At 42.6% G+C, this 15,285-nt stretch overlaps 1 protein-coding gene across 2 annotated transcripts in view; it reads left to right on the top strand.

Annotated features, from left to right (window-relative positions):
- The window catches only part of GGT5 (gamma-glutamyltransferase 5), a 93,633-nt gene extending 83,302 nt beyond the window's left edge, over positions 1–10,331 (top strand). For both annotated transcript variants that reach the window (XM_077461554.1, XM_077461555.1), the window contains 2 exons: positions 2,749–2,859; positions 10,115–10,331. In XM_077461554.1, the coding sequence (XP_077317680.1) occupies positions 2,749–2,859; positions 10,115–10,261 (258 nt within the window). In that variant the 3' untranslated portion in view covers positions 10,262–10,331. The remainder of the gene's footprint in view (positions 1–2,748; positions 2,860–10,114) is intronic.
- Positions 10,332–15,285: the final 4,954 nt, after the last annotated feature.

The following is a 15,285-nucleotide window of genomic DNA, read 5'->3' as shown; positions in this document are numbered from 1 at the left end:
TTCAGACCCCCTGCCTACCTGGCTCACAGGGGCAGGATCCTTGGCACTGTGGACATCTGACAGAGGGTGGGCTCCCCTGGGTCTGCATATTCCTGCATGGTTGCTCCTTCCCTTTCAGCCTGTGCACTAACACTTCCAGTCATTGGTCCTCCCCTGCTGCTCCTTAACAAGTCCTAATATCCTCCTAGTCCCAGCAGTGTTGCAATACTCATTCACCTCTGGACCAGCCTTATGATCTTCTTCATTTGCCTGGCGGTCCCTTGGAGAGTAATGTGCCAATGCATGGTAGACATCTTGAAAATGTAGCACCACAATGTCTCAATCCCCCCTGGACACTACTTAAAGGTGGCTTCTATCTGACCTGTGTCCATAGACTTTAATGGAAGTTGCCTCCAAGTCAGATCCTCCTCTATATTGATGTGATTTGGATCCGACAATAGAAGAAGATTACCCAGGTATTCCTCTGAAAGTTGCTTCAAAGTTACCTCAACGTTGATTCATAGTTGCTTCAAAGTCCCATCAAGTTGCATCAAGTAGTATCCAAGTCGCCAGCAAAACGTCAGGAAGTTGCCTGGCAAAGTCGCACCATAAGTCGCGGGACTTTCAGGTCACAGCAGTGTGAACTTAGTCTTACACTCATTGGCTAGTCTCCTAGCAACAGCAGGTAGCTTGTCACCTCAAATCCAAAACAGAAAGAACCAGCAAAAACAACTATAGAGAGCAATGTACATCATGATAATCATAGCCCAAGAGTCAAAATTTATTTAACAAAACATGTGTGATAGGGGTGACAATCCCATGGGGCACTTCTCAAATTTTTTCTTTCATTGCCCTGACATACATTTTTCACAATCTGTTTTGTTGTTAACATTGATATCACTAATATACAGTAATTACCATTATAAGCAAAGGTCAGCCATTTCTGTAAAATTCATATTTTATTTTTCACATATTTTATTCATACATTTATGAGCTTGAGTACGTAGTTGTAGATTTAATCTTCTCTGGTTTCTGGTAGCTATAGTTTCTTCTTTTCTGGTCAAATTATACTAACCCCCCAGCATTGAATGTGTCAATGCAGATGTGATTGTCCAAGAATGTGAAGGGAGATGTGAATGTTTGTGAACCCACCCTGTTCTAATCGCATTATTCAATCCATTGATGTTGTGAAACCTGGGGCATGTGCTAATTATTCTAATTACATAAATAAATGTGTGAATTGTTATAAAATTGGTGATGTAAAAGAGTTAGCAATTAGCAATAGATGTATGTGATAGATGGTTTTGGAGACCAACCCTCTGTTTGCTTGATATTGACCACCTCTTTCATGCCTCTTGCAAACCAGTTGTCCTTTGCTTTTAATCTAATGTTGGAAACAGTTTACTTTTCATGTCGGTAGCTGGATTGGGATATTTTCATATAAATTTGCTTACATTTCGTTACCAGCCGTTTAGAACTCCTGCCGTGTTTTTGCAGCTAAGTGTGCCACCTAATGGTGATATTCCAATATAACAGATGAAAACATATATGTACTGTAAATAATACAATTCTTGCACTAACGAATGCCCAAAAATTTTCCTGACAGTCCTGAGTTTATAACAATACTGCAAATGCCCTTATATAAATTACAATAAAATGTACCGTATCTTTGCATAAGATTGGTGATTTTAAATAAACAATGGCAGAACAACCCCAATAACAGCCTACGGGCCTCCTGTAGGTCCAGATGCAGTGGTGACCCAGGTGCAAGCATCTCCTTTCTTCTCCTCTGCTGGGTAAGTATCCACACTGATACCATTGTTTTTGCTGACTGTTCCCCTCAATGTCCACCAACATAAGGAAGTATTGTTCCTCTCACTTCCTGCAAAGCAAGGGAGAATTTTTCCGCTCACTTCCCGCAAACATAAGGGAGAATTCTTCCTCTTGTTGTCCACCAACATTAGAGAGCATTTTTCCTTCCACTGCCCACCAATGTATAAGCCCTTGTACACACGGTCGGAGATTCCGACAACCAAATCCGTCGGATTTTGTCCGAAACTGTTGCATACACACGGTCGGACAAAGTTGTCGGAAAATCCAACGTGATTACGTTATTTCGTTACGACGGGACTATGTTCACGCTAGTAGCCAATAGCTTTGGTGTAGGAATTTGATCTGAGCATGCGTGGCACTTTGTCCGATCGGAATTCTCTACACATGATCGGAGAAAACTTGGTCCGTCGGATACTCCGACAGAAACAGTCCGATGTAGACCACACACAGTCAGAATATCCAACAAAACGGTCCGATCAGACACATTCCGTCTGAATCTCCGACCGTGTGTACAAGGGCTAAGGGTGTTCTTCACTGACCGCAAATGTAAGGCAACAAATTTATTTCCACAGACCACCTTTGTGTGAAAAAAATTTGAAGGCTTTGAAAATAAAAATACATAAATACTCTTACCTCATTCCTATCCAGAAATGTTAATAACCCAGAGAACACCGAATAAAAAAAATTGTAGCTATTATAGATGAAAGGAATGAAGGTAAGGATGATCTCACATGGACACATCGCCAGCGGAAGAGTCATACCGGAGAGCTTTCATTTCCTGACCTGGCTAGTGAGGGAGCAAAGCCACACAGACTGGGAAAAAGTCTCTTAGTGATCCTGATGTTGGTGGCACCAATACCAGGATAGTCCATGTAACATGTTATGTCAATGTTGGTATTTAAAAAGTGTTTATAATACGTATCTTTCATTCTGTAGGCTATAATAAACAAGTTGTGGTTTGGCTACAACCTTGAAAAAGCTATTTCGTTGCCTGTTTTCCATGTCACGGCCCGTAACCAGCTAGAGTTTGAGCCACATTTCAGCAAGGTAAGATAGTCTTAGTAATTGTGTATGAGTGAGATGAATAGCTACTAGTAATGCACACAAAGTTATAGCTTTCACTTCTGAAATATCCTATTCTCTTTGAAGTTCTAAAATTTTATGATAATTTTTATATGTCAAAATGGCCATTTTCAGAACTGCTGCTTTCAGTAAAAGTAAATGGTTTGGCCCACATTCAGCTAAGAGTCTAGTAGACAGTGTTTATTTTAGGACTTATTTTGCAGATCTTCCTTCTTCCTAACCTTCCTTATAGCCATCTTTTTCTTGTTGCAAATTTTGAGTTTACCTGAGTTCCAGATAGATATAAAATGGAATCTACACTTTGTCAAATTTAGCCAATGTGTCATTTGGGATTGCTGTGGGTTATTTGTAAAAAAAAGTTACCTGAGCTACTAGAGTTTTTGACCACTGTGAAGGGTATAGTAGGGGATCTCTATGCTCAAGAGTGCACCCTTTTGGCTGCTGTAAATGAGTCATGAGTTTAAACTGAGCGGTAATTGAGTAATCAGGTTTCTTGTTCAACAGGGCCTCTTTACAAAAGGAAATACTTACTACAGTATAAAGGAGTTGGTACACTCTGATCCAAAAATTTTCAGCCTTAACCTTAGGGCATTCCCAGGGCCGTCTTTAATATAGATTGGACCCTGGGCAAACATTTTCTTGCCCCCTCCCATGCAATTTCACTCTCCACCTGCTCTGAGACATACAATAAATAGCAGCTAGACTTAAAATCAGTTTACTGTATCAGACCAGGCAGCGATCGTGATTGGTTTTCAGCAGTTACAGCATATTATTACTGCTTACTGACTGGTTGCTAGAGGTCACAGCACGCATTACAGCTCACTGATTAGTTGCTAGAGGTTACAGCAAATGAGCAAATGATTTCCGCTTGTTAATTGGTTGCTAGAAGTTACAGCACATTATCTCTTCACTGTAGGGAAGCATGATATACATATCACTGCCACCTTTATTTACATATCAATGCTGTGGCCCACAGCTATTTACTTACGAAAGCCAGTTATTTACATGTAAACACAGGGTCTGCAGGTGAGTCATCCGTACACAACAATAGGGCAGAGCTGGGCACATTAATACCAGCACTTCACACTGATATCTCGGGACACAGCACAGGACTAAAACTTCAAGGGACTAGAGAATTTAAACTGGGATAGTTGGCAAGCATGAGGCAGCTGCTTTGGGCCCCACAACAATGACATGGCCCAGGGCAGCTGCCCCTTTTACCCTGCCTTAAAGATGGCCCTGAGCATTCCCACCACATGTGTAAAAAAGAACCAAACACCTGACAACTCTGAAAACAATGTGTGATGGGTGTGTGGGGACAGAATGGCTATTCTCAATGAAACCCGGTATCAACTTAAAAGAAGTTTATAATTTGCCTCAACTTTTCCAACGACGGCTGAACTTTTGGCCATATCTGTCCAAATCTGAACCTGTCTTCCACTGGAAGGGATCTCTAAAAAGCCTGTTTCTTTTTAAAGAAGAGCCATTAAACTTTTTTTATTAATTTTTTTTACTCCCCAGAGAACTAAGTGTATAGTGCCATTCAAATCTCTCCCTTTGTTTTTAGGTAGCATAGTCAAACAGATGCCCCCCCCCCATTCCACAATGCTGATAGGAAGGAGACAGATTTGTGATTGACAGCTCTGGTGGCAGGGGTTGCTCCAGAGACCAGCGCTGCCGTATACAAAAAAAGATCACACAACTGGCACCACTGTGCATCTATCAGGACTGCTTTTACACATCTACAGCCTGGCTGATTAATGATACAAATGTTGTAGCTCCGTGTGAGCTTTCAGTTTTATGAATGAGTGATCAGTGCTGTTGGCCTTTATTATACACAGCACTGGTTTAACATCGCTGATGGCTCATTCATAAATAGTGAAAGCTCATACTGGGCTGCAGCTCTATGTGATTCATCAGTTAGGCTGGGTATGTGTATACACGGCCTTGATGGACTCACTGCTCTGAGTGATCTGTCACCATTATGAATGTTCATCCATAATAGTAAAAGATCAGGCAGAGCTGCAGCTCCATGGAATGTATCAACAGGGCAGCCTGATCTTTTACTATTATGAATGAGGAAGCTGTGATACAGCCTAGGGAGTGGGGCTCTATGCTGGTTGTGCCCATAACTTGGGCTTCAAATGGGATGCGGCTACACTCAACATATAGAGGTGTGTTTATGAGACAATGTTACCTATATGCACTTGGTCATCTGGGAAGTTATATAAATAATAAATAAATAAAAAATTTAAGATAGTTCTTTAATTACATAAGTGGAGGGTATTAGAGCATATTTTCCAAGAGTAGGGTATATAAAAAAAAAATTAGGATTGTGCTTTGTAGGTCTCCTGTGGCTCTCAAAGGTGTTTGTTAGGCTAAATCTTGTTGGGGAGATACAATATATATTGTATTAAAGAAGAAAATTCTTGATTTGCAGATTTTGGAAAACTGGCTCTATTTCCCCTCCCCTTCCCCCCCCTTTTTTTTTTTTGTTAATGGATAATGGTATAAAATTGAGTGGGACGGGTCCGAGACCACAGGGAAGGCAGTAGATAGGGTATCTGGTTGATTAGAGTCATCACTCTCTGTATGATTGTTATAAAACGGTGTTCTAATTAAGTTTAAATTTAACTCTTAAGTTTTTCTCCTATGTATGTTCTCAAATGTGTCCTATGTTTATATAAATAAAATAATTGAAAAGAAAAAAAAGAAAGAAGAAAAAATAGGAGAAAACTACTCTGGGTGAAAATGATGTTTGGATTGCTTTGGCTCGAATGGTTTCACCCCTGATTCTGTTAAAAGATGTTCCAATAAGTTTGAAGGGTGAAAACCAGGGCCCAACAGGGTGCAATCCCAGCAGAAATAGAAGATTTCCTATGATGTGACATTAGACTATATAATGTTTTGCGATACTCTATGGGAGATCCCCTTTCACACAAACTGGAGTATTCACTTCTGTAATGCACCAAACAGGCCAAAATAGTTGTAGACAATACTGTAGCACAGGGGTGCCCAACCAGTGGCCCGGGGGCCACATGTGGCCCGCAACCTCCTGCTCTGGGATAGAATAGAAAGAATACTGTTATTAAAGGTCAGTTTATTACTAAAATCACAGTGTATATATGGGCATACCTTTTCTGCAGTGGTTACTGAGCTGCTTTTAAACTGATCCACAGGTGCAGAGCAGTTTACCTGCGGGATACCTGCACTGATCCATAGATTACTATTACCTGCGAGTTTGGTGAGCTTTCTGAAAGTGCAGCAAACCTGCAGAATATAATAGAAAGCTATTGCAAACTGCAGGAAAGCCAAAAGGTACACTGCGTTGCACACGTGGTGTGGGTAAACCGCACGCATCAGTGTGAAAGCAGCCTTAGACCCCTTTCACACGGTCAGTCTGACCAATTGGACCCTCCATTCACCTTTAAGTAGTGGCAGACTTAAACCGACTTGTATTCTACCTCCAATACGATCTGCTAAAAAGTATTGTGGGCTGCGTCCGTGTCCGCTCTCCAAATGCAGAGTGGACACGGACATGCCATCCAACGCTCCGCTCATTGTGGCCTGCGACCGGATACCAAGTTGCTTAAGTGGCCCTCGCTCTTCAAAAGGGCGCCCCTGCTGTAGCATAATAAAGAAATGTAAGCAACAAGGTCATCTTGACTTTAATCCTAACCACAAGATCTTGTGTTTATCCCAGGCAGTTAACTAAATGTATAGGTGTATAAGTCATTTATGATAGTTTTCCTTGTATAAGGTATCTGAAGAGGTGGTTAGGTAATATATACCCAATTAGGGAGGAACAAAGTGATGGCTGATAAAATCAAAGGAGTTTTGCAGGGAATACAGAACTCCAGTAGATAAGACACATTAAAGGCTTTAGATTATTATTATTATACAGGATTTATATAGTGCCTACAGTTTGCGCAGCGCTGGATATTTGTGCTAATTCCCAATCCTGACAAGGCCTCAAAATGAGAAACTAAGGTCATTAGGTTTGAGAGGGAAGTCATCAGGTTAGATAAATACAGGAGTGTGTCATCTGTGAAAATGCATTTTGTGGTGTTAACCCACTACCTCTATATCAGTAACATTAAGCCAATAGCCTCATTGGTAGATGATGGAGTGATAACCAACCATACACTTCATGGGGACTCTATTGGTGAAATAGCCTGCAGCTGTAGCTGTTGTAGGAGGGCTATCATTCTCCCTGTTTTTGTTCTTTTCTGATGCAAGGAGAACACAACAGAATATGCTGGTACATCCGTTTAGGAAATATGGTAGGAAGATCTCACTGTAGCACCCCTCTGATCCCAGAGGCATATTAGGGACAACCAAAAAATAGGATGGGCTAGTGTTTCACCAAGGGCATGGTCAATAGTTGTACAGATAAGGGTCATTAACCCAAGTCAGGCATTTCTATAATTTAGCAGTACCTTGGCTGGTGAGTAGAGTTACCAGTTCTTTGTGAGGCTCCAGCTGCTTACAGCTATACATGAAACCTCAGAAATTCTTCCACATGGTACTCCAGTGTAGCTTCTTCCATTCCTGGCAGGACAACTCCACACCTTGACCCAGGCCTGACTATGGATGAGCCAAACAACCCCCGGTTCAGTTCGCACCAGAACTCGCAAACATGCCAAAAAATTTGGATGAGCACGCAAACCCCATTAAAGTCTATGGGACACGAACATGAACATTTTTATTTACAGGCATACTACAGACATCCCCCAGGCACGATAGTTAAAGGGATATTTAATTTTTATTGTTTCACTTTAAACATTATTAAAATCACTGCTCTCAAAAAAGTCCCTTTTTAAAACTTTTTTTTGCATTGATACATGTCCCCTGGGGCAGGACCCGGGTCCCCAAACACTTTTTATGACAAGAACTTGCATATAAGCCTTTAAAATTAGCACTTTTGGTTTTTCATATTAGTGTCCCTTAGACTTTAACGGGGTCCCGAACTCCTCGGGTTAAACCGTTCGCCCATCCCTAGGCCTGACCTTCAAAAACTTGCAGCCCTTACTAAGCAGCAGGCCTAGAAAGATAGCAGTACTGAAAGCACTCCTCCCCAGGCCTAGGCCTGGGAAGAAAAAGACCCCCTTCATTAAGGTTAAACCAAAAATGTATACCCTTCAAAAGTATGCAATACTGGCGATAAAACCCCTAGTGGTTGGCCAGAGAACAACAAAATATTTATACTCTAGCCTTATTGCCTCTCCCCTCTCTATTACAAGAGACACTGTTACCAGTAGAAATATTTAGGCAGTACTTATTCTGATGAGACTATCCTGCTTATAGCAGGGGGGCTATATCACAATTGAAGTATCAAAGACTGATAGGAAATTAGGAGCTGGCTCAGCCAAGCAGGCTGCACCTATATCTACAGTGGGTAAAGAAAGGAATCACCCCCTTTAAAATAATCAAATTTTGTTGCTTTGCAGTCTAAAATGAAGACAGACATGAAGATATCCAGCTATATTGACTAGTGCAGCTTATATCTTTCACTTGGATATTATAACACCAGCATGTCAGAAATAAGATAAAACAAAATCAAAACCAGAATCACTGACCCTCCTGTGTCAGTATTTTGTTGAACCACCATTTGCTTTAATTACAGCATTAAGGCTGGGTTCACACTGCAGCGGTTACGAGACTCGGATGTGATTCGCACCGCACTGCAGTGCAAATCACATCTGATCTCTGTGCGATGCGAGTTCAGCCATACAGATAGTATGGCTGAATTCGCATTGCACACGGCCCAAAATCGCACAGGACCCTTTTTTTGGTCCGCAGCAGAATCAGATCGCATGGGTGTTCACACCATGCGATCCGATTCCTGTCCGAGTTTGCAGATCGCACTGCGATATGCGAACTGATCTGGGGGTGTCATTAACGTTTCACTGACACTCCCAGCAGTTCGCATAGTGCAGTGTGAACTGCCGCCGGGAGGTATGTGATGGGGGAACGCAGCGTTCCCGCATCGCTGCATCGCTGCAATGTGAACCCAGCCTCAGACCCTTTTTACACTGGGGCAGTTTTCAGGCGTTTTAGCCCTAGAAATAGACCCTGCAAAAGCACCTGAAAACCGCCTCGCATTCATTGCAGTGTGTCTTTTCACACTGGGGAGGTGTGCTTGCAGGCTGTTATAAAAAGTCCTGCAAGCATCATCTTTGGGATGGGTTGGGAGCGCTGTATTTAGCGATCCCAAAACACCCTGCCCATTGCAATGAATGGGAAGGACCTTAAAAACGTTTTGAAAGCACCACAAAATGGAACTTTTAACCATATTTTTTTGTAAAAAGAGCTCCGCTAGTGGCCAAAAAGCGACCCTAAAAAAGCACTAAAGCTCCGCAAAAACAAGCGGCACAATAGCGCCAATGGCCGGCGCTGCCAGTGTGAAGCTGGTCTTATTCTGTTGGGATATGTCTCTACTAACCTTGCACATGTAGACTTTGCAATATTTGTCCACTCTTCTTTGAAGAACTGCTCTGGTAAAGTTCAGTTTGATGGTGACTGTTTGTGGACTGCCGTCTTCAAGTCATTCCACAGATTTTCAATGGGGTTTAAGTCTGGGCTCTGACTAAGCCCTGCAATGACGTTCTTATTACTCCTTCAACCACTGTGTGGTAATTTTTTTGTGTTTTGGGTCATTGTCATGTAGAAAGGTAAATCTTCTTCCCATTGACAACTTTCTGGTAGAAGGCAGCAGATTTTCCTCAAGAACTTGATAGTATTTTGCCCCATCCATTTTGTTTTATCCTGACAAGTTCTCCAGTCCCTGCTGCAGATAAACACCCTCATAACAGGATATTATCACCTCCATGCTTTACTGTACGAATGGTGTTATTTGGATGGTGAACTGTATTGGATTTCCACCAGACATATTTGATTTTGAGGCCAAATAATTAAATGTTAGTCTCATCTGATCATAATACCGTTTTCCATGTGGTCTCACCTGTGTTAACTCTGAAAATGCTGACCAAGTCAAATGCGTTGGCCTGTTTGGGATGAAGTAACTCCCATGTATGCACATGGGAGTTTCCTTGTCTGAGCACGGAATCCTACCAAAACGGTACAATGTTGTGCAGGGGAAAAAAAAACTGATAGGCAGACTTTTTTGTTGTTAATTAACATGTGTTTACTTCAGCTTTAAGTTGCAGATAAATGTATTTATTTCCTTCATAACTGATACTTTCTCTCGTTGTTTCAGGCAGTGCAACAAGGACTGCAAGAAAAAGGACATAAAATTAGCAACTTTTCATTTGCTTTGAATGTGGTCCAAGCAGTATCCCAAGAGAATGGATGTTTATTTGCCTTTTCAGATAAGAGAAAAGAAGCAAAGGCTGCTGGTTATTAAACGATTGATATGTGAAATTAATTTAAAATAAGCACAAATTAAAGTTCTAATAAAGGAGAGTTAAGTATAACTTTCTGTGTGTCCTCCATTCTTATATTGGATCTACAGTATTAGAGATGCACCAGTACAATGGCGTACTAACTAGGGGGCGGGGGGTGCGGTCCGCCCCAGGTGCCACACATTAGGGGGGTGTCAGGCAGCTCCCCTGTATGAAACAGTGAGAGTGGGACAGGCTTGGTAGTGCAGTCAATGTGAAATGCTGAGCAGGGAGACCTCAGGCAGACTGACCCATTGTCACAATGCTCTCACTCTCTGTTTAATTATAACAGCCCAGTGAGTGAGTACAATTCCCCCCCCCCTCCCCTCCACAGAGATGGAAGAGTCTGCCTTAGCTCTGCCCCCTCTCTCCCCTGCGTGTCCCATCCATGCTCCGTGCAGCCTGTGTGCTGAGCTGCTCTGAAAGGAATGTGGGGGCGGGGACATTTAAACAGTGTGAGGAAGAACATCCAAGTAAGTTATCAGTACTGTCCCTGTGTTCACACTCTGCCCTCTCTCTCCCAAATCTCATTCACTCCCCCTCTTTCCTCTGTTGTCCTCCAGTATCTTTCGATCATGTCCCCATCATATTCACATCATGTTCCCATCATATTCCCATCATGCTCCCCATCATGTTCCTTTACCGGGGTTTACACTACTGTGTTCATAGACATTGCATGTGATTCGCACCGAATTGCTGTGCAAATCACATGCAATGTCTGTGCGATGCAAATTCAGCCATACAAACTGTATGGCTGAAATCACATTTGCACCAAAATGGTGAGGGACCCTTTTTTTTGGTCTGCACTGGAATTGGATTGGATGGGTGTTCACACCTATGCAATCCGATTCTTGCACCATTTCACAGTTCTCACTGCGATTTGCAAACCGATCGGGGGATGTCATTAATTTTACATTGACACCCGTAGCAGCTTGCAAAGGGCAGTGTGAACAGCCAACAAGCAACATGCAATGCAGGAATCTGCACTGGAATCTCACCGATTCCTGCATCGCATATATGTGCACCAGGACTCAGGTGGGTTCACACTGATGCGCCGTGGTTCAGTTGCCTCAATTTTCACTACAGTCCCACAGACTTCTATTAGGTTACACATTTTTGCACCATTTTCTGAAAGCGCACCAAATGTCCTCTATACTGAATCTTTCAGAAAATACTGTAAAATTACCCCAGCTAATAGACGTCTGTGGGACTGCAGCTAAAAATGAGGATTATATGCAGAAAAACTGCATATACCCCAACACTGCGACAAACTCCAAGACACCAGTGTGAACCCAAAGGCTTCAGGGTGCTGTGTAATGTAAAGGGGTCCTGAAGTGCAGCGGGTTGTGTAATGTAAAGGGGTCCTGAAGTGTAGGGGGTTGTGTAATGTAAAGGGGTCCTGAGGTGCAGGGGGTTGTGTAATGTAAAGGGGTCCTGAGGTGCAGGGTGCTGTGTAATGTAAAGGGGTCCAGGAGGTGCAGAGGGTTTTGTAATGTAAAGGTGTCCTGAGGTGCACAGTGCTGTGTAATGTAAAGGGGTCTAGAGGTGCAGGGTGCTGTGTAATGTAAAGGGGTCTAGAGATGCAGGGTGCTGTGTAATGTAAAGGTGCCCTGAGGTTCAGGGGGTTGTGTAATGTAAATGGGTCCAGAGGTGCAGGGTGCTGTGTAATGTAAAGGGGTCCAAAGGTGCATAGGGTTTTGTAATGTAAAGGTGTCCTGAGGTGCACAGTGCTGTGTAATGTAAAGGGGTCCAGAGGTTCAGGGGGCTGTGTAATGTAAAGGGGTCCACAGGTGCAGGGGGTTGTGTAATGCAAAGGGGTCCAGAGGTGCAGAGGGTTTTGTAATGTAAAGGTGTCCTGAGGTGCAGGGTGTTGTGTAATGTAAAGGGGTTTAGAGGTGCAGGGTGCTGTGCAATGTAATGGGCCCTGAGGTTCAGGGGGTTTTGTAATGTAAAGGTGTCCTGAGGTGCAGGGTGCTATGTAATGTAAAGGGGTCCAGAGGTGCAGACTGTTTTGTAATGTAAAGGTGTCCTGAGGTGCAGGGTGTTGTGTAATGTAAAGGGGTCTAGAGGTGCAGGATGCTGTGTAATGTAAAGGGGCCCTAAGGTTCAGGGGGTTGTGTAATGTAAATGGGTCCAGAGGTGCAGGGTGCTGTGTAATGTAAAGGGGTCCAAAGGTGCATAGGGTTTTGTAATGTAAAGGTGTCCTGAGGTGCACAGTGATGTGTAATGTAAAGGGGTCCAGAGGTGCAGGGGGATGTGTAATGTAAAGGGGTCCACAGGTGCAGGGGGCTGTGTAATGTAAAGGGGTCCACAGGTGCAGGGGGCTGTGTAATGTAAAGGGGTCCACAGGTGCAGGGGGTTGTGTAATGTTAAGGGGTCCAGAGGTGCAGGGGGTTGTGTAATGTAAAGGGGTCCAGAGGTGCAGAGGGTTTTGTAATGTAAAGGTGTCCTGAGGTGCAGGGTGCTATGTAATGTAAAGGGGCCCTGAGGTTCAGGGGGTTGTGTAATGTAAATGGGTCCAGAGGTGCAGGGTGCTGTGTAATTGAAAGGGGTCCAAAGGTGCAGAGTGTTTTGTAATGTAAAGGTGTCCTGAGGTGCAGGGTGCTATGTAATGTAAAGGGGTCCAGAGGTGCAGACTGTTTTGTAATGTAAAGGTGTCCTGAGGTGCAGGGTGTTGTGTAATGTAAAGGGGTCTAGAGGTGCAGGATGCTGTGTAATGTAAAGAGGTCTAGAGGTACAGGGGGTTGTGTAATGTAAAGGGGTCTAGAGGTTCACCGGTTTTGTAATGTAAAGGGGTCCAGAGGTGTGTAATGTAAAGGGATCCAGAGCTGCGGGGGGCTGTGCAATGTAAAGTAGTCCAGTTGTGGAGAGGGGGTACAAAGTAGTGACAAAGAGATATTGGGGGATGCAGAGGTATGGAGGGGACACAGTGCAGTGTTTTTACATTTTAAAGTGAGGGGGTGCCAGATATAGGAGTTGCCCCGGGTGCCGAATGCTCTAGGTACGCCCCTGCCAGAGAGTGTACATCGCTGTCCAGTGTGCACCATCACTGCTGCATATTGATGGCCTGAGCAGGCTCCAGAGTGCTGAGTTGGGGTGCTGACAGCCAGAGTCACCTAAGTGCAGGGCAGAGAATGGACTAATTACTGTGTAGCCTTTAGTCACTGAAGGAAGTTATAAATAAATATAGTTATATAATAAAAGCCGGCATATTTTCACTCCCATGTATGCCGCTGTCTAGCTTATGGACAGAGCTTGTTGCACTGACTGATATAGGCTGCTGTCTTGACAGCAGCAAATTTACTTTGTATATTTTTGATTTAGTATTGTTATTATTATTATTATATAGTGCCAACAGTTTACACAGAGCTTTACAATATAAAAGGGAGACAATATGTTACAATGCAATAAAGGGTTAAGAGGGACCCGCTCAAAAGAGCTTACAATCTAATGGGGTGGGGCAAGTGGTACAAAAGTTTGTAACTGGGGAATGAGCTGATGGAAGTGACAAAAGATTAGTAGGAGGTGTGATAGGCTTGCCTGAAGAGATGAGTTTTCAGGGATCGCCTAAAGGCAGCCAGAGATGCAGATAGCCGGACAGATTGAGGTAGAGAGTTCCAGAGAATGGGAGAGGTTCCGGTGAAGTGCTGGAGACGAGTATGGAAGGAGGAGACTAGGGAGCTTGAGAGCAAGAGGTCTTGGGAGCAGATTTGGGTGATATTTGGAGACAAGATTGGTGATGTGGCTCAAGGCAGAGTTATGAATGGCTTTGTATGTTGTAGTTAGTATTTTGAATTTACTTTGCTGGGCGATTGGAAGCCAGTGTAGGGATTGGCGGAGAGGGATGGTGGTCACTGAGCAGTTGGTAAGGTACATGAGTCTGATAGCAATATTCATGATAGACTGAAGAGGGGACAGCCTGTGGAGAGGTAGGCCAATGGGGAGAGAGTTGCAATAGTCACGTATTACTTAGTGAAGCACACATGGGATTCATATTTATTTTTGAACTGTAACACTTGGGTGCTTCATTTGGAATACAGGACTTCTGGTGTATTTGTGTGTATTATTTTGTGAAGCACACACAGGATTTATATCACGATTGAAACACTTTCATTTGGAACACAGGACTTTCATATTTGTTTTGACTATTGTAACACTTGTTACAATATTGTTTCTGAAAAGCTCAGGATTTTTTCACAATACTATGTATTTTGATTGCACCACTTCATGTAAAATATTCAGTTTATATGGTGGAGCTGAAAGATATATCATTTATATCATTAATATATACAATTCTAAAATGTTGTAAGGAATATTTATAAAGCAGTGAATTTGAAATTCACCAAACATTCACTGCAGATGAATCAATCACAGTAATTTACATATACGAAATGAAGTGACTAGACTCAAGTCATTTAAAGCCTCTGGCTCTAATCATGTGCTTAACCACTTCAAGACAGGGCATTTTCACTCCCTTCCTGCCCAGGCCAATTTTCAGATTTCATCGCTGCGCCGTTTTGAATGACAATTGCACGGTGATGCAACACTTTACCCATATGACATTTTGATCATTTTTTCCCACACAAATAGAGCTTTCTTTTTGAAAAAAAACACAATATTTTTCCTTTTTTATAATATCCCAAATTTTTAAAAAAATACAAATTTCTTCCTCATTTTAGGCCGATCTTCTACATATTTTTGGTAAAAAAAAATTGCAATAAGCATATATTTATTGGTTTGCGCCTACAAAAGAGGTTATTGATATATGGCATTTTTATTATTTATTTATTTACTAGTAATGGCAGCGAGCAGTGATTTTTATCATGACTGCGACATTGCGGCGGACAGATCAGACACTTTTGACACTATTTTGGGGCCATTGACAATTATACAGCAATCAGTGCTATAAATATGCACTGATTACTTTATAAATCAATGGCAGGGAATGGGTTAACACTAGGGGCCGATTCAGGGGGGTTAAATGTGT

This window comes from Lithobates pipiens, unplaced genomic scaffold, assembly GCF_037356315.1.
Source record: "Lithobates pipiens isolate NorthernLeopardFrog02 unplaced genomic scaffold, aLitPip1_a1.2 Scaffold_3, whole genome shotgun sequence".
Taxonomy (NCBI): domain Eukaryota; kingdom Metazoa; phylum Chordata; class Amphibia; order Anura; family Ranidae; genus Lithobates; species Lithobates pipiens.
Note: the sequence above shows the minus strand (reverse complement) of the source record. Positions and strands in the feature narration are given on the sequence as shown.